Source organism: Anomaloglossus baeobatrachus, chromosome 8 (assembly GCF_048569485.1).
Source record: "Anomaloglossus baeobatrachus isolate aAnoBae1 chromosome 8, aAnoBae1.hap1, whole genome shotgun sequence".
NCBI lineage: Eukaryota > Metazoa > Chordata > Amphibia > Anura > Aromobatidae > Anomaloglossus > Anomaloglossus baeobatrachus.
Window position 1 is genome coordinate 191,116,541 of NC_134360.1, and position 25,898 is coordinate 191,142,438.

The 25,898-nt window shown below is 45.0% G+C and overlaps 1 protein-coding gene across 5 annotated transcripts in view; it reads right to left on the minus strand.

Annotated features, from left to right (window-relative positions):
• The window catches only part of ZNF644 (zinc finger protein 644), a 96,295-nt gene that overhangs the window by 18,175 nt on the left and 52,222 nt on the right, over nt 1-25,898 (minus strand). For all 5 annotated transcript variants that reach the window (XM_075322313.1, XM_075322317.1, XM_075322315.1 and 2 more), the window contains exon 3: nt 5,258-8,216. In XM_075322313.1, coding sequence (XP_075178428.1) covers nt 5,258-8,189 — 2,932 coding nt within the window. In that variant the 5' untranslated portion in view covers nt 8,190-8,216. The remainder of the gene's footprint in view (nt 1-5,257; nt 8,217-25,898) is intronic.

The window sequence follows — 25,898 nt, forward strand, 5'->3', positions numbered from 1 at the left end:
GAGCTTTGTCCGATTCTTCCTGATTGCACTGGTGAGGTAGCAATCGGGATAATAATTTGAGGTTATGTCTTGTGTGAATTGACAGCTGGCATCAAGCCCAAGGGTTAGTAAAGGAGAAGTATCTATCAGATACCTCAATTACTAACCTGGCAAGTGTAGAGTTAAGACACTGAGGGAAAAAAAAGTTTATTGAATGAATAAATTTGTGAATAAGGAAGTGTGGGGGAGTCTTTATTCAATGAACTTTTTTTTTAACCAGTGTCTACGTGTTTTTTAGCTGTGTACTTGCCAGGGTAGTAATGGGGATGTCTGATAGATGTCTCTTCATTAGTAACGTCTGGGCTTGATGCCAGCTGTCAATTTACAGCTGACATCAACCTCACAAATATTACTGTGGGCTGCTAATTTTAGGCAGGGAAGGGCCAAATAACCACGTGGCTTCCTACCTTGATAATACCAGCCCCCAGCTGTCTGCTTTACCTTAGCTGGTTATAAAAAATAGCACGTACCCCAATCTGTTTTCTTAAAGTTATTTACTTAAATAATTTTTTAAAATGACGTGGGATCACCTCCATTTTTGATAACCAGCCAATCTAAAGCTGACCGCTGATGGTTGCAGCCCTATTGTTCACAGAAGCATGCAGGCAACCTCTGCATTAAATAAAGCTTGTTGATTGGCTGCACTGCAGCCTTTCAACAAACTTTATTAGCACACGAATATGACCCGAACAACAAAATCAAACCCATGCTTTTTTTTTTTTTTAAAAAGTCAGTGTTTGAGTCCCGGACACCAGGTGTCTAGCATGAACCCCCGCACTTTATTGTTTGGGTTCACTCATCTTTAGTCACTAACCGTAAGGTGGAAAAGCGGTTTGTTGTACGTGACCAGGAATGTTGACAAGGTGTTCAAGCAAAACCAAAAGGTATAAATGGTCACTGGATCAATCAAGCCACTTTGTTTAGGACAGCCCAATAAAGTTCTCCAGATGTAAACCAAACATTATGGCCTTGATTCAGCAAAGAACTATTGCCAGAATTCTGGCATAAATTGCTTATAAAAGTCTTGAATGTTTTGAGAATCTTGTAGTTTCCACGCCATTTTCTACCACTTCTGCCACAATTGGCAGAGCTGGGGCGGTACAGAGGTGCGGTGAGGGACAGACTCCACAGCTCGTCTAATTCATGATGATCTGCAGCCACAGCTCGTCTAATTCATGATGACCTGACCCCAAGGTTCGTTTAATTCATGATGAGCTGTGATGTTCCTTACACCAGAAATCTTACGCCAGTCTCTGACTGGAGTTGGACTTCCGGTGTGGCACTTGGAGGTACATGCAACTCCTAAAACACTCCTAATTTATTAAAATGCATGTACCTTTTAAAGGGAATCTGTCACCAGGTTTTGTCCCTCATCTGAGAGCAGCATAATGTAGAGACAGATCCTGATTCCAGTGATGTCACTTACTGAGCTATTTGCTGTCATTTTGATCAAATCAATGTTTTCTCTACTGCAGATCTAGGCGTTATACAGAACTCATGAATATGCTGGACTGCCTGCAGCATGCCAAGTAATCCTCTAATGATAATATCCTGCTGATTAAACAGTCTTTATCAAAACTACACTAAGCAGCCCAGCAAATGACATCGCTGGAATCAGGATCTCTGCCCTTACGTTATGCTGCTCTCAGATTAAGTGGCAAAAACCTGGTGACAGATTCCCTTCAATGAATCCAGGATCTTTTGACTCCAACATGCCCCTAACTAATCAAGACCAGCAAGAAAATTGCTGGTCTTGCTAAAACGGGAGCCTTTATGTTCAAATAATAGAAATCAAATAGCTAAGAGGATAGAAACAAAGTGTGGCAATTTTTTTTTTTTTTGCATGAATTAAATTGAAAAGGTTAGAAAATATTGATGATCTATCCATAGGATATTATGTTATCAACATCAGATCGGTGGGAGTCAGATACCTGGGACCCCCACGATCAGCTGTTACAAGATGGACGTTGGATGGATGTACCTACATACCGTATAAGCGGAGCAACATGCCACAGCTCCTGACAATGTGTAGTGGCCGCTGCTAGCTACTGCAGAACATCTCCGATTCTTTTGAATAGGTAATGCCCTGCACTATTTTCTGATTAGAAACATTTTGCAATTGGGTTTTAAAATGATGCACTATTTGGATTATGCATCCTCTTTGTTTCATTGCTCTTTGCTAGCTGCGGAATGAGTGAACTGATTATCTGTCATTGAATTTTATTTTTTAGTTAGGCTCTGTGCCCACGTTGCATATTAGCATGCAGTTACGCTGCGTCTAGCACTGCAGTGTAAGCTCATGCATCCTGCGTCCCCAGCATAATCTATGAAGATTGTGCATAATCCATGCACACGTTGCGTTTTAGAACGCAGCGATTTGCATGCTGCAAAAACGCTGTGTTCTAAAAAGCAACATGTCACTTATTCCGTGCGCTTTGGATGCAGGTCCCGCTCTGTCTATGGTGGGGGCTTCATCCAGAGCGCATGAAATTGGCTTTTTCACTGCATTCATTACGCAGTGTTTCTGCAGCGATTTGAAGCGCACGTGTGCTGTTCAAATCGCTGCAGAAATTTCTGCAGGGACACAACGCAACGTGGTAACATAGCCTAAAGGGTGCTCTACACGCTGCGACATCGCTAACGATATATCGCCGGGGTCACGTCGTTAGTGACGTACATCCGGCGCAGTTAGCGTCATCGCAGCGTGTGACACCAACGAGCGACGATCAACGAGCGCAAAGACGTGAAACATCGTTGCTCGTTGACACGTCGTTCATTTCCTTAATATAGCTGCTGCAGGTACGATGTTGTTCCTCGTTCCTGCGGCAGCATACATCGCTATGTGTGACACCGCAGGAACAACAAACATCTCCTTACCTGCGTCCACCGGCAATGAGGAAGGAAGGAGGTGGGCGGGATGTTCCGGCCGCTCATCTCCGCCCCTCCGCTTCTATTGGACGGCTGCCGTGTGACGCCGCACGAACCGCCCCCTTAGAAAAGAGGCGGATCGCCGGCCAGAGCGACGTCGCAGGGAAGGTAAGTCCGTGTGATGGGTGTTAGCGATGTTGTGCGCCACTGGCATCGATTTGCCCGTGACGCACAACCGACAGGGGCGGGTACGCTCGCTAGCAATATTAGTACCGATATCGCAGCGTGTAAAGTGGCCTTTAAGGTCTCCTCAGTGCTGATTTATAACCACAGACCACATCAAAGTTGAGCTGAAATTTGATGTGGCCATAAATTAGCTAAAAGAAGCAGAAAAAAATAAAGTTACAAAACACAATCAGAAGGATCTTCCTGACTAGTTCTCACTTGAATAAGGTGAGAATCCATCAATGAGATCCTTCTGATGGACGATTTTTAGCTTTTTTTCCTGTCATTCTCAGCCTCGGAGCTGATTTTATGACCACTTCAAAGTTCAACTCAACTCTGATGAGGTATATGATTATAAGCACAAATTATAAAATATATTACAAATTCTCCAGCCAGAAGGGGCTCACTGATCGCTTCTCATTTAATTCATTCTGCAGCCAGCTTATTGCAGACAAACAGCCTGTAAAAGACCTAACAGTTAAAACATTTTAATAAATCCAACAGTGGAAATAATATAACCCAAAAATGTGCACATATCCTTTAAACTACTGTATTTTTCGATACTGTTGACGCTCTCCTCCGGTAAGACACCACTGGATTATAAAATGCACCCCAAATTTAGAGAATAAAATGGTGAAAAAAATTGTAGATAGTCCTATAATCTGGTGGTGTCTTACCGGAGGAGAGTGGCAGCGGTGATGGAGTGGGGCCACAGGAGGCAGGGGCGGTGGTGGAACAGGTTGGTGCAGTGGGCGTCCCAGATGCAGTCCCAGAAACTGTCGACGGTGGCAGCCGTGCTGGGGCTGCAGGAGCTTTAAAGAAATGGCACCCGGAGTCGGCGCATGCGCAGATTGAGATCTCAGCTCAACAACAAGCCAAGATCTCATTTGCGTACGCGCCACCTCCAGGCGCCATTTTCCTTAAGTCCGCTGCTCTGAGATCAAAGCACTGAAGGAGGCGCGTGCGCAGATGAGATCTTGAGCCGAAAGCTCCATTTGCACAAGCTCCGACTCCGGGCGCCATTATTTGAAGCCATCATGGCTCGCAACCCCAGCTGCAGCCCCAGCACATCCACCCATCACTAACTAGCACAGCGCCCCAGCCCTTGCTACCCCTCTTCACCACCTCCTGGTAAGCTACATTCGGATTATAAAATGCACCCCTCACTGTCCTCCCAAATGTTTGGGAGGAAAGGTTCGTCTTATAATCTGAAAACTAAGGTATATATTTTATGTGTCTTTCTAATTATGTATTATAACATCTGCTATATCCTCTGCACAGAACATTTTCTTGAAACTTACCCAATCACCTTGTCAATATAATTATCTGACCAGGCAAACAAAGCAATGGCACAGCATGCCATTTTTGTATTCATCATTAGACAGAATATTCTTGCTGTGTCTTCACTGACAACAGATTTTACCATGAATTGAGAATTAAAGAATGGTCCCAAGGACAAAGTAATTTTCATTCTAAATCCCTATCTATTTAGTGCCATAATCTAAACTAATTTCTAACATACTTTCATTAAAAATTCCCTATCCTTCCATATGTAACTATTATATTTTGTTCCTCACTTCCTCTCTGATGACGCTTTGTTTGAGAATCCCACTGTATGCTGGGACACACAAATGAAGCGTCATCAGGAGGCAGAGGCTGCGGTCACTCCCACAGCCTCTGCTCCATCCCTGAAATGAAGTGTTATTAGGGTATAGAGTTTGCGGTCGCTGCCACAGCCTCCTCCCTGAAAAGAAGCGCCATCAGTGACGCTCGTTTCAGGGGCTGAGTTAGTCCCTGCGCAATGTGCACAATGACTGTGCTCAGTTGTAGGCTCAGATCAGTAGTGGCGAGCTGGAAACAGAGCAGAGTGCACTGTCAGTACACACAGTCAGACTACCTAGTGTGCAGAGGCCAGTAACGTCACTTGCAAGGAGGCTTCGATTTCTGCAAGACAGGTATTCTAATACCACTCTATTGCCGACTCATCACTACTGATCTGAGCCGACAACACAGAGCGCACTGTCATTGTGCACATTGCATAGGGAGTAGCCCAACTCAATGATGATGCTAAAGATAATAAATTCCATTACGAAACTCCAAGATTAAAAACATTAGCATTGTTTACCTTTTCTTACACGCTTTGTTGGTGTTCCAGTCCTCTTGAAGTGCTGCATTTTATCACTTGTTGCTATCTGTTCTGCTGACACCACATGGCGAGCTTCGTAGGTTAATCCGGCTCTATGCAAATGTCCCCGAACATGATTTGATAACCCGACCCCAGTTTCGAAAGTTGCGGGACAATATGGACAGGACTTCTTTTCGAGAGTCAAGTCACTCCAGTGGAATATAGAACTATTTCTTGGCAGTGCAGAATCTGCATTTTCTGGATCAAAACCGGACATTTCGTGTAAGTAATCCTCCCCATCGAGATCTTCATAATACTCAAAATAAAATCCATCATCATCGTTAAACTGCAAGTTTTCTTCGTTGTGTTGAATAGCTTTAGATTTATCCTTGAATATTGGGTAAACCGCCTTTTTTGGTGGGCTGTTGTATGTATCGTCCTGTGACTCCGTACTATAATCACAAAGCTCGCTATTCTCCCATGATTCATAATCCGCCTTTTTTTCGGATGAGTCAAGCTTCTTCAACACGACGTAAGTCATTTTTTGGAGGAAATCGGGGTAATTATCCATATCTTCTTCTGTGACCTGCCTCTCAAGATCGGATTTGCGCACCCTTTTGACCGCTACCCGATCTTTGAAGCCAACAAGCCTACCAGGATGCCGGTTATGAGGATCCATGATCAAGCATTCTTCTTGAAGGCCGGATGAGTTAGACAGCAGGTGTAAAGAATTAGTCGAATCCTCATCATCTTCTTCCTTTTTTAAGTTCAGTGGGTATAAATTGTTGGATTTCTTTAAGGTTTTATAGCCATCCCATTTCTGACTGTACCTGTACGCATGGTTCATCTTTGTAGGTTTTTGTTTCATCAGAAAATACCTATGTTTTTGGTCATTACTGCCGAAGAGCAGAGATTTATTTGGAGAAATTGTAGGACCACAGTCAAGAGCCTGGCCAGCACTTTTCCGAGCTTTTTGTATTTTCTGCTTTCTGTACAGCCGGGTGAAAGTGTTGCTCTGGCCAAGAGAGCCATATGGTCTTTTCATGTCCTGCTTCAAGACAGAATTCTTTGGAAAAGAATGGGACTGTTTGACAAACTCTTTAGCCTCAGCATCGCTATCTACAATCTCATTATCTGAGAAACGTTCTTGTTTAATAACGACAGGACCATTAAACTGGTCCATAGAGGATGGAGAATGTGCGTATGCAATGTGTTTCTTTAAAATGTTACGGGCGTACGTGGTAAATGGACACATCTTACACATGTACGTCGTGGGCTTTTTGGACGAAAGAAAATAAGAGTTTTTCAATGTTTTTTTCTGATATTTTCTTTTGGGGACCTCTGCGTTCAGAACAGAACATTTGACCACCGCCCCGTGAGCAATACCTCTATGACACTCCAATTCATTTTCGGAAACGGCCATGAAGTTACACTCTTCGCAACAGTAGTATCTTTTGTCTTTCTCATGGGTTTTGGCATGCTGAACAAAAGTCTTTGGACAGTTGGTTCCGAACACGCACTGTGGACATTGCAACCGTGCGCTTCTACCTTCATCTTGGAGCTCTTTCAATTCGCGGATCTCCTCCATCAGTTTCTGCCGGCGTTCCTGGTGAATAATCATATGTTTAAGAAGTGAATTTCGGTCTCTAAATGTTCGCCCACACTCCTTACAAGCATATGGTCTTGGAACATTAAGGTGGCGAAAGTGATTATTACCATCCAAATGATACATCATATGCCTGTGCAGGTGCTTCTTCTCCCTAAAATTCACATTGCACTTTGTGCAGGGGTAAAACGATGGCTCTTGATCGCTAGCGCATGTTGGCGGCGACGGAGAATCGCAACTTTGCCCGTCACCAGGAAAGAAGGCGTCGACGTGAACGGGAGACGTTTCGTCGGAATAGTCACAAACTGGACTATACATGTAATGATTGATCGCTTCTATAGCTTCTTTTGGAAGATGATCTTCAGACTCATCAATAGAAGATTCGGACTTGATCTTCATCAGTTCATACTTGTGTGGCGCGATCACTTGCTCTTCATCACTGTGCTCCATCATATCTAAATTTAATAGCTTAGATTTCTTGGAAATATAATTCACATCATTATAAGCGTCTTCCGAATAGCATCGCGTTATCTTACTACCGTCCATTTTCCGTTTGCGCTTTTTCACGACTTTCACGACACAGTTCCTTTCAGTCTCTTCGTTTTTTTCATTAGTTACCGAGTCTCTCTCGGTACTCAAATTAGCTTCTATTCCTGCTACAGTATCATCACCAACGCCACCTTGGGTCCGATTATATACGTCATCCTTGGGCAACAGTATACTGTCGTTACAGGCATCATCTCCCGGCCCTACTAAAGTGCTATCCAATCTGAAACTATTCCCATTAGATGTTTCACACCCAACAGAAGAGGAGGTAGGAGGTTTATGTATGGAATGAGTTTCTTTCTTGGCATGTGCTACATCAGGCAGCAAGAAAAAAACTTGCTGACTTGACATCTGTAAAGTGTTCTTTGCAGGTTGTTGAAGATCATAAACCACCTTCAATGTTGAACACAAACTGGTTTGCGGGGCCACAGGTTGCTGTGTGGATAAAGAAAAACTGTCTGTATTCAGGTTGGAAGTCGGATTTGAGGAGTGGGAAACTGGTCCATTAATAGTTCCTTGCGACAAGATACGATTTTCACTAGGAACAGTGGCAGCACCATCGTGTGTTAAGGACGAACCCTGGACTTTGCTTAAGGCTTTTTCAGACCTGTCTCGCGATATTTCTTCAGGCACAGGCAATGAGCTACTTGTCTGGAAAGAAGCTGGACTTTCTTGTGTTTTCTTATCTGCCAGATCATCTTCGACACAGTTGAAGTTGGCATCCTCTTTGAGGCGTTCATTTGCATCGCTACTCTCAGCACTTATCTGGGACTCCTCCATATTGTTATTCTTCCCATTAAACAATTTCTGGAAAAAAATAAAAAGATAAAAAGGGTAAAGCGTAAGTTGTTTATTAACATTCAAACAAAAAACAGCCATTAATTTAAAGGGTTGTCTCATGATTATCGTATTTCTTGGACTATAAGATGCACTTTTTATTGCAAAAATTTGGGTGGAAAATGGGGGCTGCGTCTTATAAACCGAATGTAGCTGACCGGGGGATGGTGGAGAGGAGTCACTGGAGGCAGGGGCGATGCTGTGGGCTGTTTTGTGGGCAGTGCTCATGTTGGGCTGTGCTCGCTGTGGGGGATGTGGCAGGGGCCTTCCTGAAAATGTTGGAGGTGCGGGCTTCAAATAAATGGCACCTGGAGCCGGCGTGTGCGAAGATTGAGCTCTTAACTCAAGATCTCATCTGCGCATGCGCCGCCTCGGTCCATTGATCTCCCAGCAGCGGACTTAAGGGAGATGGCGCTCAGAGATGGAAGGTGTGCAGATGAGATCTCAGTTCGTCAATCAGTCGATAGCTCAATTTGTGCAAGCGCCAACTTCGGGCGCCATTTTTATGAAGCCCGCAACGCAGAGTTTCTGGATGCTGCCTGCCTCACAGCGTTCGCATCAAGCATCTGGGACACCCGCCGCACTGCCTGCAGCATTGCCCTATTCCAGCACCGCCCCTGCCTCCTGTGACCCCGCTCCACCACCGCTGAGTTAGATACCGCTGGATTATAAGACGGACCCCATATTTTTTTTTACTTTTTTTTCTCTAAATTTGGTGTGCGTCTTATAAAATGAAAAATATGGTACATCTTATAGACTAAGAAAAACATGTATAACAAGAGATGAACTGCTGGGAGGTCCCAGCGGGCACGAGAACAGGGTTGTGTCCCCACTTTCAATGGAGCAAGGGTTACATTCAGGGACTGATAGATCAAACAGGAGACAGAGTACACCCATTTTTATCTTTCGTGGTGTTCCCATCGATCAGATATTTAGTTGCAATTATGGGACAACCTCTATAAGGGTAGACATCCTACTTGTACACACAAAATGACTTGACAACATGTATCTGCCATTTTAAAGGGATCCGTCACCAGGTTTTTGCTATGTAATCTGAGAGCACCAAGATGTAGGAGAAAACAGCTTGATTACAGCAACGTGTTTTTCTGTTTCAATACATTTTTTTTTCCTTTTTACACCTCAATGGATGTATTTGGGTCCAGAAATCAATTTTGCACTGGGGCTTTATTAAAAAAGGTTTCCTCATTTGGCTTCAAGTTTGATATGGTCAATGGTGATAAATAATCTCAGAAAATCATGTGAACTAAATGTGCAATATCCTCCTTGCCGTTGCTGCTTCTGTGTGTTACAAAGAAAGAAGAGCAGGAATGCTCCCTGTATATAGGAAACAACAGAGCAGCTTGTCTCCACCCACCAGCTCAGAGACAACTGAAAACTAGAAATAGACCCTGTAGAGAGGAAAACTGGTGAACATGCACGATGCAAGTTAAATAATGACCAATATTAATGCTATTCCTCATACAAAAAAGGTACCTGAAGTGATGGGTACATTTTATATAAAATTGTACTTACTGCCTGCCATTGAAGAACCACAAGCCATATATACGCCCTACTCATCTGTTTCCCTTGGTTGCAGACATCACAGCGAGTACACCTCCCATGACCGCTGCAGCCAATCACAGGCCCCAGCAGTCTTACATATCATACTGCTGAGGCCAATAACTGGCTGCAGCACTCGTAGGGGATACGGGCTATGACGTCTGCAGTCAAGGTAACCTGACAATAAGCCGGAGGTGTTGTTAAGACGGCAGGAAGTATAAAAGGGAGTATGGCTATGCCCACGTTGCGAAAAACTGCACATAAAAACGCATGTTTTGGCAGGAAAAAAGCAGCTGAAAAAACACCATTTTTTATTGCGTTTGCGCATTTTTTCACATGCTTTTTTCCATGGCAACCACAGGGGTTCAGACTCTGTACCCCCACAGTCAAAGCTAGGTCACTAGCTGATTTTACAGCCGGGACCTGGCTCTTGCTGCCAGCAGTGCCTGTGCCACTTCCGGCAGTTTTAGGCTATGTGCCCACGGGGACAGTGTCCGGCGGATATATCCGCAAGACATTCCGCAGGTGCTCCCAGGAAACAGCACCACAACTTTTGTCTGTATCCATGCTGCGTAATGTCCTGGGGGTATGCTGCGGCATTCTGCATTGAGGATACAGTCCCATGGCTTCGGCACTGCATCCTCAATGCAGAACAAGTGCTGGTGTGATCGGGGCGTTCATATTACTTACCTCCATCACGCAGCACCTCGCTTTCCGGCAGCCGGGTCACTCTCTCAGCGTCTGCAGGAGAAGGTGGGCGGGCTTGAACTACCTCCGGCTGTCACATGACCGGAGCTCGTGCAGGCTCCGCCCATCTCTTCCTTCCTGTACCTGGATTCACAGCGCTCCTGTACACCGGACGGAGAAAGTGACTCTGGTGAGGCAGGTAAGTATATGGGACCCTGCGGAGAAATCCGCAACAATAATTGACATGATGCAGATTTTTCCACACGAAAATCCGCACGATTTCCGCTGCGGAAAAATCCGCAGCGTGGGCACAACATTTCCCAAATGCCATAGAAATGGCTGGGGAGTAGCTGTGCTGCAGATGTCTGGAAAATCTGCGGCTTTTCCGCGAGAAATCCGTGGCAAAATCCGCGCATTTTCCGCAGCGTGGGCACATAGCCTTACTCACTAAGGCCCTGTGCGCACTAGAAAATGGAATTTTCTTAAGAAAATTCCGCAGGCGCTGAAAGATTTCCGCACTCGCGGGAAAAAAACGCAATAAGTTCGCACCAAAATCCACACGCATTTTGTTGAGGATTTGGTGCATTTTTCCGCAGGTTGTTCCCTGCGGGATTTCACGATTACATTAGTGAAATCCCGCAGCTACCTGCGGAAAAGAAGTGACATGTAATTCTTTTTGCTGCGGGAATCCCGCAGCAAAACCTGTAGCTGTCAAAATCAGCCTACTGCGCACAGCATTTTTTTTTTACCCATAGGTTTTGCTGGTGAATCACTGCAGAAAGGTTTTGAACATTATCTGCAGCGAAATCCGCGGGAAATCTGCAGTAAAATCCGCCTAGTGCGCACAGAGCCTAAATGCTCAAAGCATTCAGGAGGCAGGGAGAGGAATCGCTTACCTCTGCCTGGCAACAGAGTCCCTGTAATGAGATTATAGCTACCCGATCACTGCCATGGTAACCCTGGGTCATCACCATGATGACCCCAGGTTACTAAGGTACGGATCGGATCGCCACACAGACCAGGGCACCTACGTCACTGAAGTTCCCTGTAGCAAAGTCCTGTGGTAAAGTCCGCGAGCCCTAGCTGCAGGGAACCCCGGTAAAGTCACAAGGTGAACTGAGTTCATGCCGGCGGATCTGCAGGAAACCCCGGTGATACGCTGGCATGAACTCCATTCACCTTGTGACGTCGCCAGATTTCCCCGCAGCAAGATCCTGCGGTAAAGACTGTGAGATGAGGAAATGGCTGCAGGGAACCCCAGTGATATAAAAAAAAGCAACGTGTGCATTACACATGCGTTTTTTTCCTCTATTTAAGGGTAAGTTCACACAGTGCATTTTTCGGGTGCGTTTTTGGCCTCAAAACTGCATGACTTTGCTTCCCCAGCAAAGTCTATGAGTTTTCATTTTTGCTGTCCGCACACTTTTTTTTTTTAAGCTGCGTTTTTGAGCTTAAAAAAAAAATATGGACATGTCAATTTTTTCCTGCGTTTTTCTGCATTTTCCCCTCATGCAATGCATTAAAAAAACGCAGAGATCAAAAACGCAGCAAAACGCAGCCAAAAACGCACCAAATCACGGTAAAAACGCATGCGTTATTGCCGTGTTTTTTTTTGCCACGAGTGCGTTTTTAGCGGCCAAAAATGCACAAAACCGCAGCGTCAAAAAAACGCAACGTGTGCACATAGCCTATCACTGACTCCTTGAAGTGAATTGGTGAAAAAAAAAAAAAAAACAGATTAATAGAAGCAATGTGTGCACAAGGCCTATAAGTTTTTTTTAGTTTATTTCCATGCACTGCACTTCCATTACTCTACACCACTCTTTAATACAGGCACACACTACATTCAATAAAAAGACAGCAGGGAACATTATTAACCTATCAAAATTAAGATATATATATATATATATATATATATCATTTTTTTTATTTATTTATTTTTTTAAAGCTCACAGCAAAAAATAATAATCCTTCATCGGGGTAATGCGTTGATTAAAAGATATTTATGATCTAATCCTAATTAAATGTGCTAACGGCACAAAGGAATCCATTTCTAGCGTGCGACTCCCCTTGAATATTTCACGACGCCCAGCAGTCTACCAAAGACATGTTTCCACAGTGACAAAAAAATAAAATTATAGTCAATGTTAGCACCCCAAAATGGTGCTAAAGCAGCGCCCAGCAGGACGGCAAATGCAGAACGCTGCTCACAAGGACAGTAACGCTGCACAAAGAAGTTATCATTACAACAAAGGGATAAAACTGCTCCATGTCTGCAAAGTGCAGCCGATAAAGTGACTGTCAGGACTTGTTATGAAGCAAAGGTAGACAAATGTATGCTCCCTCCATTTGAGATTATATATTAGCGTTTCTCAACAGGAAGCAATGTCGCTAACGAAGTGGTAAATTCAGTGTTAATGAGTGGCTGCACTCTTACCACCTCAGAGGTAAAACCTTACATGCTCCATCCATCTGTTCTAGTGTTAGAGGTTGCAAGAGAGAACAGACGCTTCTGCCATTTAAAACAAGTTCACTGGTGCCCCTCAACCAGTGGGGGTCCGACTATAGGAGTATCAGGTTTTCTTTCAAGACCCACTTATCCGAAAATGAGAAATTATCATCGTCAGCGAGACAAAGGGGCAAAGGGTATGAGGTTAAACCCTCCCATGGCTGCACCATGACCCCACGTAATGCAATGCTGGCTGGAATCACGGCGGCTCCTCACTGCCATCAGTAGAGAGTTAATGGTGCTTTACACGCTGCGACATCACTAACAATATATCGTCGGGGTCACGTCGTTAGTGACGCACATCCGGCGCCATTAGCGACATCGCAGCGTGTGACACCAATGACCGATGATCAATGAGCGCAAAAACGTGAAAAATCGTTGCACGTTGACACGTCGTTCATTTCCTTAATATCGTTGCTGCTGCAGGAACGATGTTGTTCCTCGTTCCAGCGGCATCACACATCACTATGTGTGACACCGCAGGAACAACGAACATCTCCTTACCTGCGTCCGCCGGCAATGAGGAAAGAAGGAGGTGGGCGGCATGTTCCGGCCGCTCATCTTCGCCCCTCCTCTGCTATTGGACGGCTGCCGTGCGACTTCGCTGTGAGGCCGCACGAACCGCCCCCTTAGAAACGAGTCGGATCACCGGCCAGAGCGACGTCGCAGGAAAGGTAAGTCCGTGTGACGGGTGTTAGCGATGTTGTGCGACACGGGCAGCGATTTGCCCGTGACGCACAACCGATGGGGGCGGGTATGCTCGCTAGCGATATCGGCACCGATATTGCAGCGTGTAAAGTACCCTTTAGTGTCTATGCTGATTGCCATCATGCCAGCCCTAACTCTCCTACTGCTGTCTGCACTGGTGAGAAAAGCCATACAGGGTCAATAATGGCAGCCGGCATGCATCAGGGAACTGGTGGAAATGAAATCCTCCAATACGCACACATGCAAGGTATATGGGACAGCACGCTGCAGTCAGGAAACAGATGTCAGACAGTGCTAGTGGCCATGGGCAACATTTTAAAGGGAACCTGTCACCGGAAGTTTATAATACTCACCCAATGGTCGGTGCGGAGCAGACTGGTCGGATGGGCGTCTCCGTTGTACGGCACCTCCTCTTTCGGCCATCTTTGTCCTTCTTCTGGAGTTAGGGTGGATGATGCGTTCTACATCATATACACTCACCGACATTGAGGTCCTGCGCAGGCGCACTTTGATCAGCCCTGAGTAGGGCAGATCAAACTATTGTAGTGCGCCTGCGCGAAACCTGAATATCAGCTTGTGTATATGACGTAGAACGTGTCATCCACACTAGCTTCATAAGAAGGACAAAGATGGCCGAAAGAGGAGGAGCGGTCCTGGAGAATGGAGACGCTCATCCAACCAGTCTGCTCCGCACCGACCGTTAGGCGAGTATTATAAACATCCGGTGACCGGTTCCCTTTAACACTAGAACTACTGAGGTAGTCATTTTGACTACTTTGCACCATGTATTTCTATATAGGTGTCACGAGTCCAGTAGTTCTAGTGTTAAAGGAAACCAAGTTTTTTTTTTTTCAGCCCCATGTAAGAGCAAAATAACGTAGGGGAAGAGACCCTGATTATTCCAGTGCTATTTCACTTACTAAGCTATTTGCTGCAATTTTGATAAAAATCCCTATTTTCTTTGCTGATCTTGCAGTTCTCTGAATGCTGAGCTCTGTGTAACCCTGCCCACACCACTGTTTGGCAGCTTTCTGTGTGCACTGTGCATTGGCAGAAAGCTGCTTCAGGAACCCTTCACACGTCAGTGCAGAAAGCTGCACGGTCCGTTCTGTGGGCCATCCGTGTGTCATCCAGATAGCATACAAACAGCATGAAATTGTATACTTACCTGTCCCTGGAGCTGCTGTTACACTTGCTTCCAGATCCGCAGTCAGTACAGTGAATATTCATGAGGCATAATGAGCAGGACCCGGAAGCAACAGCAGAGGCAAAGATAGGTAGGTATAAAATTCCATTTAATTTACTTTCAGTAAGGTGTCCTCCGGTATGTGTCACACGGATCACATCAGTATGCGGTCCGTGTAACATCTGTGCTGTCGGCCAAAAATGAACATGTCACCGTGTGGAGCACATGTACACACGGTTTCTGTCAAAATTCAGACATGTGAACAAACCCATTGAATTTAATGGGTCTACGTGTGTCCATGTCTCCAGTATGGGTGGAAATGGACACCACATGTACCGCAGACACAGGTGTGTGAAGGGGGCCTCACAGTCAGTGTTTGGGGGAGGGGTTATATAGAACTCATAGCTAAGGAGGACAACCTCGCAACAGTCCTCTAATGAAAATCTGTTGATAAAACAGTGATTTCATCATAACTACAATGTAACCTGGTAAGTGACACATCGTTGGAATCAGGGTCTCTGTCTCTACGTTATGCTGCTCAAGAATCTAGAGACAGATTCACTTTAACTAAGGCCTAAGAAAATGAAAATCGGAGCGAGTGGAATGCGATAAAACATCGCATTCCACTAGGACCAATATTAGCCTATGTGGCAGCACCCATGAGCGATTATTTTCTCAGCCTTAATCGGACAGAGAAAACAATCGCAGCATGCTGCGGGTGCAATGTGATCCTTGTTTCTCTCGCACCCATTCAAGTGTATGGGGCGAGAGAAAAATCGCACTGCACTCACATTACACTGGTGTACCGCGAGTGCAGGGCGAGAATGGCAATAGCCGGCAACAGAGGAGAAAGAAATCCCTCCCCCCGCAGCGCTGGCCCACCCCTCCTCAGAGCCGGCTCGCCCCCCGCAGCTGTGGTCTGATAGTATGACCGGACCTCAGTTGCAGTGAAACTCTGCTCCCGCTGTGCTGCCAGTGTGAGCCGATTGTCATGCGAGGATCACAGTAGCCCCCGTGTGGCCCCGGCCTAACATGGAAAAATCCCTTTAAATAGATCCCAACAATCCATTTATTCTGTGGTACCTGTAATAAGAAAGTTGAATTGATTCTGGGGCCTCGAGTGCTTACTGGGTAACTATGAATGATATTGTAACAGTTATATATTTTTATTTCTTTTCTTCCTTCCTCTCCTGGGTGGTAGAGGGGTTAGGGAGTAATATTGACATGTTTTGTGTGTGATAAAGATTTCATTTATTTTATTTATAAAATCAATTAAGAAATGCCATAAATTAGTAAGAATAAAAAAAAGGAAATGTGTATGTACAAAGGAACTTATAAAGTAAAGCTTGCGCCAACATCTAATCCATGCAGATCCCACTGACGGGAAATGCCAGTTACACGCGAAAATATATTATTAAAAACAGGTTGCGATTTACAGGAGCCTTCAGTAAGAGAAATGTGACCTTTCCTCGTTTTTTTCCTATAAATGACAGATCATATGAACGCCTCCAGCGATCCTTATTTACAAGGTTTCCTACATCAGTATTTTTGCAAACTAACAGCACTTGTTATAACACTTCTATATACTACCCCCTGAGGTTACCGCGGAGGAAAATTAGGTGATAATTGCATATTAACATAATTATTCTATAATGCCTCAAAAGAAACTGATTAGGTCACTTAAAGGGGGTTGTCTGCTTTCAGCCAACAGTTCTTCATATCCCATTATGGTGCATTTACTAATGGGAAGAGGGCTGCTGATGCCAGAGCCATGGGTGACCCTCAGTTGAGGCCCTTTCACACGGCCGACAATCGTTCCCGATCATTGGACTATGCAAATGTGCCACCAATAGGCTGACTAGTCCTCTTTAAGCCAGTCATAGCCTTACAGGGTTATTCCTAACTGTGCTAGTCAGTTTCCCATTAATTTCCATGCTGAATGGAGTATAAAGTGGTTCCTCCGCGCTGCCGTGAAAAACTAGGTGCGTTCAATGGGATTTTTAGAATATTTTACGGTTTATGATCTAAGCATTTTATGTAGATAAACCGTATATTATTCTAAATATCCCATTGGACTCATCACGCCTGGTTATCACGGCAGCACACTCCATTCAGCATTTTTCCGGTGATTTCACCCTTGGATCTGCAGTAGCCATTTCTCTGTTCCTCAGTGGTTGTGTCTCACTCAACCACTTTAGGTGAGAAGCTTCCCTCTTCTTGTCATTTTTATTAACCAGTTAACACTAGTGATGGGCGGACACACAGATACCCGGGATCTGCGGCTCCAACCAGGTTTAAAAGAAGAAAAAAACCTGGTTTGGGCCTGGAGTTAATCCTGGATATCGGGCAGGACACCAGTCCCCATATAAGTTTATGGGGACCTGAGCTTTAACACTAGAAGTCCCAGAAATTTCGAGCTCCCCTCTGAAGTCCCGAAAGAGGGTCAAATGACCCTTAGTCCAAACTGAATAGAACGAACTAGAAACTAAATGGCTAAACTCAATGGAAAACAACAACCTCCTGTGGTGCGACAGTAATGGCCTTAATTACAGAACAAAAGTCGGTGATTATAGGATGTTAGCTAAAATCCTTCAGGTCATTCCACCCGTCTCTGGGTTCCAAAGGTAGAAATGTTAAATGACCCCTCTCTGGGACTTCTAGTGTTAAAATGGTGGTAGAAGGGATAAGGGGATTAGAGCAGGCGTGTTATACTTACCAGTCTCCCAAGAGACTGTAACACTACTTCCGGGGCCGCTCATTAAACTCATACATATGCGCTGCTTCCCCCAGCAGTCTCGGCGCCGCTGATTGGTTGCAGTCAGACAGCACCCCAAGCCCGTGTGACAGTGTATCTGACTGCTTGCAATCACAGATGCTGTGTGTCCCTATTGTGGTGTAAAAATAAATTGTCATAGGGTCCTTCCATATCAGGATACTCAGCACAGATAAAGCATACGGCTACAGGCTGCAGCCCCCAGCCGTGCGCTTATCTTGGCTGTGTATCAAAATAAGAAGGAACTTATGAGGTTTTTTTTTTCTTTAATTAATTAAATAATTTTAAAACGACATGCGGTCCACCCAATTTTGATACCTAGCCATGATTAAGCCTACAGTTGTGGGCTAGTATTCTCAGGCTGAAGAGACCCATGGATATTGGGCCCTGCAGCCTAAAAATAGCAGTCTGCAGCTACCTAGAATGGTCGCATTCATGAGATGCGACAATCTCGGAACTTTATCCGGCTCATCCTGATTACCCTGGTGTGGTGCCATTCACAGCTGTCACTAAGCCCTAGATTAGTAATGGAGAGGACTTAGTGGCAGCTGTCGGTGCCACGCGGGGACTGCCAGTGGGTAAGAGAAGCAGTGCATATGTATGAAGGATAAGGAGCGGCCCCGAAAGTAGTGTAACAGATGTGCAGGAGACTAGTAAGTATAACGCGCCTGCTTTTCACATTTTCTTACTTTTTCCTATATTTTCTTTATAATTACCCGAGTTAACAAATCCGGATAAGTTCTCTGAGAACTCCGGACCTGGTGTCAGTGCACAGGTAATTGTGAACCCACGCGGATTCAAACTTTTACAGTCCGGGTCCACCCATCACTAGTTAAGACCCTATTGCACTATATTCTGCCACAGGTATCTTCCATTCATTCCCATGGGAGTTGTAAAATAGCCCAGCTGATTCGACCTCTGCTTTCTTGTACCTCCACCTTTTGTAGCCAGCACCTGGATGCCATCATACCTGTCATGGCCATACAAGGCTAAAATGTTCTTAATCTTTTAAAGCGGCTATCCAGCCCCTCTTGTTTTCACATGTCTGAGCGCTGCTGCAAATCTGCCTTTCATCAGCTGTTTGTGAAATCTTATGCATGGCTGGCTGTTTATATCTGGCAAGAAGGCAATGGACATCACTTCAGCCGATGCAGAAGTGATAGATGCTGGACAACCCCTTTAAAGAGCCACAATGGAGATTTATCATTTACCCAAAATATAGGGGACATATATCCACCACTGGGACCCCCACAGCCCGTGAGTCAGTCCCAAGCCCCCTTTTCCTCCTCGATGCAAGAGTGCTGTACTCTGCTGTCATATTGAATGACCCCCTTTCTAGTAATCAGTCAGTTACTTGCCTGCCAGGTATCGACTACAAGATGGGTGCACAAAACGTGCCAGCCATGCAGAAAACTTGGCAATTGGCTGACAGATGTCATGAGCATCGCCTTGCAATGGGGAAGGGAGAGGCGCTAGATAACCCCTCTATGACCTGAAGGCTCTTGACTCTCTTGTTTTAGTACTGTGGAACCTCGGTTTACGACTAGCTCGGTTTGCAAGCATTTCGCTATCTGAGCAAAGCTTGCTGTAAATTTGTAACTCAGTTTACGAGCATGCTTTGCTGTACGAGCAAATACTCACCGCACACACTTCCGGTTCCGTACTTTAACCGCGCTCTAACCCGCTCTTGCAGTCCACACACACACACTCACAAACACGCATGCACACATATTATGCTCACCTTACCTTCCGTTTCCATCGCCTGCCTCATGGTTCTTGTAGTTCGCCGGTACAGGATGTGTATCGGCTAACAATCGCGATGATGGAGGAACGTCCGCTGTCAGCCGCTACTCAAAGGCCGCGCGCTGGCCAATCAGAGGCAAACGGCTCATGCCTTTGACGTCAGCACGCTGGGAGCGGAAGGTCCGGCATCGGTCGTGATGGTTATCCGACAGACATCCTGTACTGGCGAACTACAAGAACAAGGAGGCCGGTGATGGAACGGTCGGTAAGGTGAGCATAATGTGTGTGCGTTCGTGCTTGTGCATGTGTGGAATGGCACAATAGGGGACATTGAACAAGTTGTGGAACGAATTGTCTGAGCTTGCATTATTTCCTCTGGGAAATTTTGCTTTGCTAGACGAGTAACAGTTTACAAGCGCACTCCCAGAATGGATTGTTCTCGTAAACCAAGGTTCCATTGTACTTGCATCCCCTATGAAATTGCAATTGTGGGGCACCTGTTTTGTGCCTATGTTGTGCAATTCCTTATGACGGAGCAGTAAATATAAATGGCCATATCTGTAAATGTCACATATTACAGCATATTGGGGATTTATAGGGCAAAAAGGCCCGACCAGTTCAATTTAAGGTTTTTGTTTTTTTTTGCTTTTCATATTTTTGTACCTTTGCTTGATATAATTGACTTAATACCTTTCACCAAAGCTCCACGCAAATCTCTTTTGCTTGTGGGATTCGAAACAAGTCTGGTTTTATTACTACGTCTAAAACCCGAGATGTAATGTCATAAAATTAGAATTTGTTAAAGCGGATTTTTTTTTTTACAAGCCTAAAAGTTTTGAAAAACGAACATTTACCCTGAATTTGAATCATTAGTATGCATTTTTTTTTCTATCACATCTTACGAAACGAATACATTTTTGCAGTTGCAAATAACCAGTGGTTTCCTCTAGCTGTGATTCAACACTCATTAAAGCTGCTAACAAGTTTTTGCTTATTACTACTCAATTTTAAAGTTACATTTACCAGCGCGGAGACATCCGTTAAGAATACACTTCAATAATTACCACATCACACATTTGTTTAAAAGGTTGTGTATCACCCACAAAATTGCAGATATTTCCAGCTACATTAACCCTTGCAATGTGCCGAACCATAGGTGGCATTTCAAAAAAGGAGCTGCTTCTCCAAATTTTGGAGGCAGCTAAAGACTTGTACACTGGACTGAATTATAGCTTTGTACACCCCCAGGACATCAGCACCTCCTGTCCTGGTGGAGACCACTGAAGCAGGCTATGCTTGATTGACAGAGGGAGATTGCCGCCTTTATCATCCCATTGGCTCCCCGCAGCATGATCACAGGCAGCCAAAAGTTTCCCATGGCAGTTGGGAGGGCTAAAAATGGCCTCTTGGTTTGCCAAGTACAGAGGATCCCTGTCAGATCCTACCAGAAGCAGGACCTAGTGAGTAGGCTGCCTGTTAGTATAAGACCATGTTCACAAGAACGTATTGTATTTTCTGTCCATGGAAAAAAGGCACCATACGGCATCCTCTTTTTACAGACACACTTGCAAGATTTGACACAAAGCTGCAAGCAAATCCTGAAGCCAGCAAAGTCTATGAGAGTCCTGAAGTGTTGTGGACACGTTCAGGATTTTCTCCTTGCAGATTTGGTGCAAAAAAATAATATGCAACATGACAATTCATTCTGCATTTTTGGCTGTGTTTTCCCCACTGAATGAGAAAACAAAAACAAACCACATGCCAAAAATACATAAAAAAAAACCCCCGCATCAAATACACAACAGAAATAGCGCTTTTGCCGCTGCAGTTTTCCAGCCAAGAGGTGCAGGTCTGGTGCAGAAATTTCTGCAACGTGAGCATATAGCCTTACAGTCACAAGATGACACCGCGGAACTGAAGCAGCATCAGTAAAAGGTGAAAACGCTAGAGGGTGAGTATAAGATCAGGGGCAGGGGACTTGCATGTAAAGCACCACTCCAGCGCTGACCCCCCCCCCCTCCCCACAAACTGGAGTGGTGCTTTAACAATTTTAAGAAAATCCTACTTTGCAGCATTTTTACCACATCTGCCTAAACGTTTTACACAGTGCTGTCTATATTTGGAACCATTATAATTGTATGGATCTACAGAGTAATAATACAGTGGGTACGGAAAATATTCAGACCCCTTTAAATTTTTCACTCTTTGTTTCATTGAAGCCATTTGGTAAATTCAAAACAGTTAATTTTTTTCTCATTAATGTACACTCTGCACCCCATCTAGACAGAAGAAAAAACAGAAATGTTGACATTTTTGCAAATTTATTAAACAAGAAAAACCGCAATATCACATGGTCATAAGTATTCAGACCCTTTGCTCAGTAATGAGTAGAAGCCCCCTTTTGAGCTAGTACAGCCATGAGTCTTCTTGGGGATGATGCAACACATTTTCACACCTGGATTTGGGGATCCTCTGCCATTCCTCCTTGCAGATCCTCTCCAGTTCCGTCAGGTTGGATGGTGAACATTGGTGGACAGCCATTTTCAGGTCTCTCCAGAGATGCTCAATTGGGTTTAGGCCAGGGCTCTGGCTGGGTCAGTCAAGAATGGTCAGAGTTGTTCTGAAGCCACTCCTTTGTTATTTTAGCTGTGTGCTTAGGGTCATTGTGTTGTTGGAAGATAAACCTTCGGCCAGGTCTGAGGTCCAGAGCACTCTGGAAGAGGTTTTCTTCCAGGAAATATCTGTATTTGGCCGCATTCATCTTTCCTTCAATTGCAACCAGTCGTCCTGTCCCTGAAGCTGAAAAACACCCCCATACCATGATGCTGCTACCACCATGTTTCACTGTTGGGATTGTATTGGGCAGGTAACGAGCAATGCCTGGTTTTCTCCACACATACTGCTTAGAATTATCACCAAAGAGTTCTATCTTCGTCTCATCAGATCAGAGAATCTTATTTCTCAGTCTGGGAGTCCTTCATGTGTTTCTTTTTTTTTTGCAAACTCTATGAGGGCTTTCATATGTCTTGCACAGAGGAGAGGCTTCCATTGGGCCACTCTTCCATAAAGGCCCAACTGGTGGAGGGCTGCAGTGATAGTTGACTTTGTGGAACTTTCTCCCATCTCCCTACTGCATCTCTGGAGCTCAGCCACAGTGATCTTGGGGTTCTTTACCTCTCTCACGAAGGCTCTTCTCCCACAATTGCTCAGTTTGGCTGGACGGCCAGATCTAGGAAGAGTTCTGGTGGTCCCAAACTGCTTCCATTTAAGGATTATGGAGGCCACTATGCTCTTAGGAACCTTGAGTACTGCAGAAATTCTTTTGTAACCTTGGCCAGATCTGTGCTTTGCCACAATTCTATCTCTGAGCTCCTTGGGCAGTTCCTTTGACCTCATGATTCTCATATGGTCTGACATGCACTGTGAGCTGTGAGGTCTTAAGGCCCTGACACAAACAGATAAATCTTTAGCAGATCTGTGGTTGCAGTGAAATCATGGACATATTGTTCCATTTGTACACAGCCACAAACCTGGCACTGATTGTCCACAATTTCACTGCAACCACAGATCTGCCACAGATTTTTGTGTGTGTGTGTGTGTGTGTGTGTGTGTTAGGGCCTTTATATAGACAGGTGTGTGCCTTTCCAAATCAAGTCCTATCAATTTAATAAAACACAGCTGGGCTCCAATGAAGGAGTAGAACCATCTCAAGGAGGATCACAAGGAGATGGACAGCTTGTGACTTAAATATGAGCATCTGAGCAGAGGGTCTGAATACTTATGACCATGTGATATTTCAGTTTTTCTTCTTTAATACATTTGCAAAAATTTCTACATGTCTGTTTTTTCTGTCAAGATGGGGTGCAGAGTGTACATTAATGAGAAAAAAATAAATTTAGCATAGTTGCTAGCGGTCGTTCGCCAGCGTTATGAATCTAGCATTATATTCTGCAGTATAGTTCTGCCGTAATTTACACCTATTTTCTGACATATGTTGACACAATCACGCCCTTTAAACTAATCTAAGTCCACTTTTCAATAAGTTGGTGAAGCTGTGGCTGAAAAGTGGCATAAGGCGGGCTTTACACGCTGCGACATCGATAGCATCGGCTAGCGATGTCGCGTGCGATAGCACCCGCCCCCATCGGTGGCACGATATGTGGTGATCGCTACGGCAGCGTCACACGCACATACCTGTGCAGCGACGTCGCTGTGACCGGAAAACCACCTCCTTTCTAAGGGGGCGGTTCGTTCAGCATCACAGCAACGTCACAGCAGCGTCACTGAACCGCCGCCCAATGGAAAAGGAGGGGAGGAGATGAGCGGCCGGAACATCCCGCCCACCTCCTTCTTTCCTCAATGCCGGCGGCTGCAGGTAAGGAGATGTTTGTCGTTCCAGAGACGTCACACGTAGCGATGTGTGCTACTGCAGGAACGACAAACAACATCGTACCTGCAGCAGCAACGATAATTGGGAATAAGGGGGCATGTCACCAATGAGCGTTTTTGAACGTTTTTGCGACGATTCAAAATCGCTCATAGGTGTCACACGCAACGACATCGCTAAAGCGGCCAGATGTGCGTCACAAAATCCGTGACCCCAACGAGATCGCTTTAGCGATATCATAGCATGTAAAGCCATCCTAAGCTGGAAAATGTTTGCTCAACACGTAGCTGCTCAATGATTTTGCAGCGTTTTTTCAAGACACTTTTCTGGTGCAAACTATTTATTGAATTGTGTACCTTAAGTTCAGCTCTGCCAGTTTTCAGGTTTTGTTCACATTTGTGTCTTGCAGCAATACTTACCCATCCAAATAAAGGGCGATTCAGCGCAACTGGTGTCCATGATGGAACAGATCCAGCACCAGTGATGTGACCAGAGCCTGATAATTAGACATGGAGCATCTGACAGTAACGGCAGAACATGACGATCAATCTCCGCTGCAGAAAGACTTGCACATATTACGGTCTACACTGCCACCAAGTGGACAACGCAAAGTAGAGCAGAAGAAGTCTATCCAAATACAGTGGAACCTTGGTTAACGAGAACAATCCGTTTTGGGAGTGTGCTTGTTAACCAAGTTACTCGTTCAGCAAAGCAAAATTTCCCATAGGAAATCATTGTAATGCAGACAATTCCTTCCACAACTTGTTAAATGTCCCATCCTGGTCCCCTATTGTGTCATTCCACACACGCACAAACACACACACATTATGCTCACGTTACCTTCCGTTCCATTGCCGGTCTCCTGGAACTTGCAGTTCGCCGGTACAAGATGTGTATCTTGTAATCATCGCGACAAGGGAGGAACTTCCGCTGCCAGAGCGCTGACGTCAAAAGCAGGAGCCGCGTGCCTCTGATTGGTCTGCGCACTGCCTTTGAGCCTTTGAGAAGCAGCTAACAGCGGAAGTTCCTCTATCGTCGCGATGGTTACCCAATACACATCCTGTACTGACGAACTATGATGCGCGTGTTTGTGTGTGTTTGTGCATGATTGTACGGACTGCAATAGCAAGTTAGAGCGTGGTGGATGTACGGAACCGGAAGTGTGTGCGGTGAGTATTTTGCTCGTACGGCAAAGCTTGCTCGTAAACGGAGTTACAAATTTATAGCAAGCTTTGCTAGTATAGCGAAATGCTCGCACACCGGGTTACTCGTTAAGCGAGGTTCCACTGTAAAGTACTTGCCGCAAGTAAAGATGTCTTCTAACAAAGCTGGAAATAAGTACACCTTGTAATATCAATGATCTCTAGTATAGTGAGAAACTTAAAAAGTGTGTGTGGCGCTGCACTCTAATACACATGTAGTGGTAAAACATTTTCACAGGTTAAAACAACTTCTTACCTATCAGATGACATATCAGAAGAAAAGATTGGTGGGGGGAGGGTGCAGGAAAATGGGACCCCAGACACTACTAAGGATCACTAAAAAGTAACTAAACTTTGAATATGCTTTTTCATAGTTTCTGATTATTGTGCTTACTGTTTTCATATTTGCCAGACACGCCAAATTCTTGCAAGCCTATGTTTACTTTTAATCTGCACCCTACTTAGTACTTTTGTTTGACCACGATCGGGTTCGGTGTCAATGTCTACAAGCGCCATTTAGTAAACCCATCTCCCTAATGTTATCATTTGTGGGTGTGCGCATGCGTGAGCCAGCCGCGCCTCGGGTCTCACCGGCGATGCGCTTATGCGCGCCGCCACTGGGTCCGGGATAGGTGCGGCTTGGGTCGCTCATGCGCCGTGATCCCACCTTTGATTTACAAACACCCTTCCACGTGGAAGTGTATAACATTGTTTGCAGCATTGCCTAGCAACAGTGTGCACCATATATGGGCTGACCAGTGATCTGATGTGCACACGCCCGCTAGAGCTTTTTTCACCGCTGATATTTGAAGTATGTGGTTTCTCACAGCTGCAGTCTTTGACGCTAACGTGTTTGGGATTAAGCACACTATATAAAGCTGGTATCTCCCCACCATG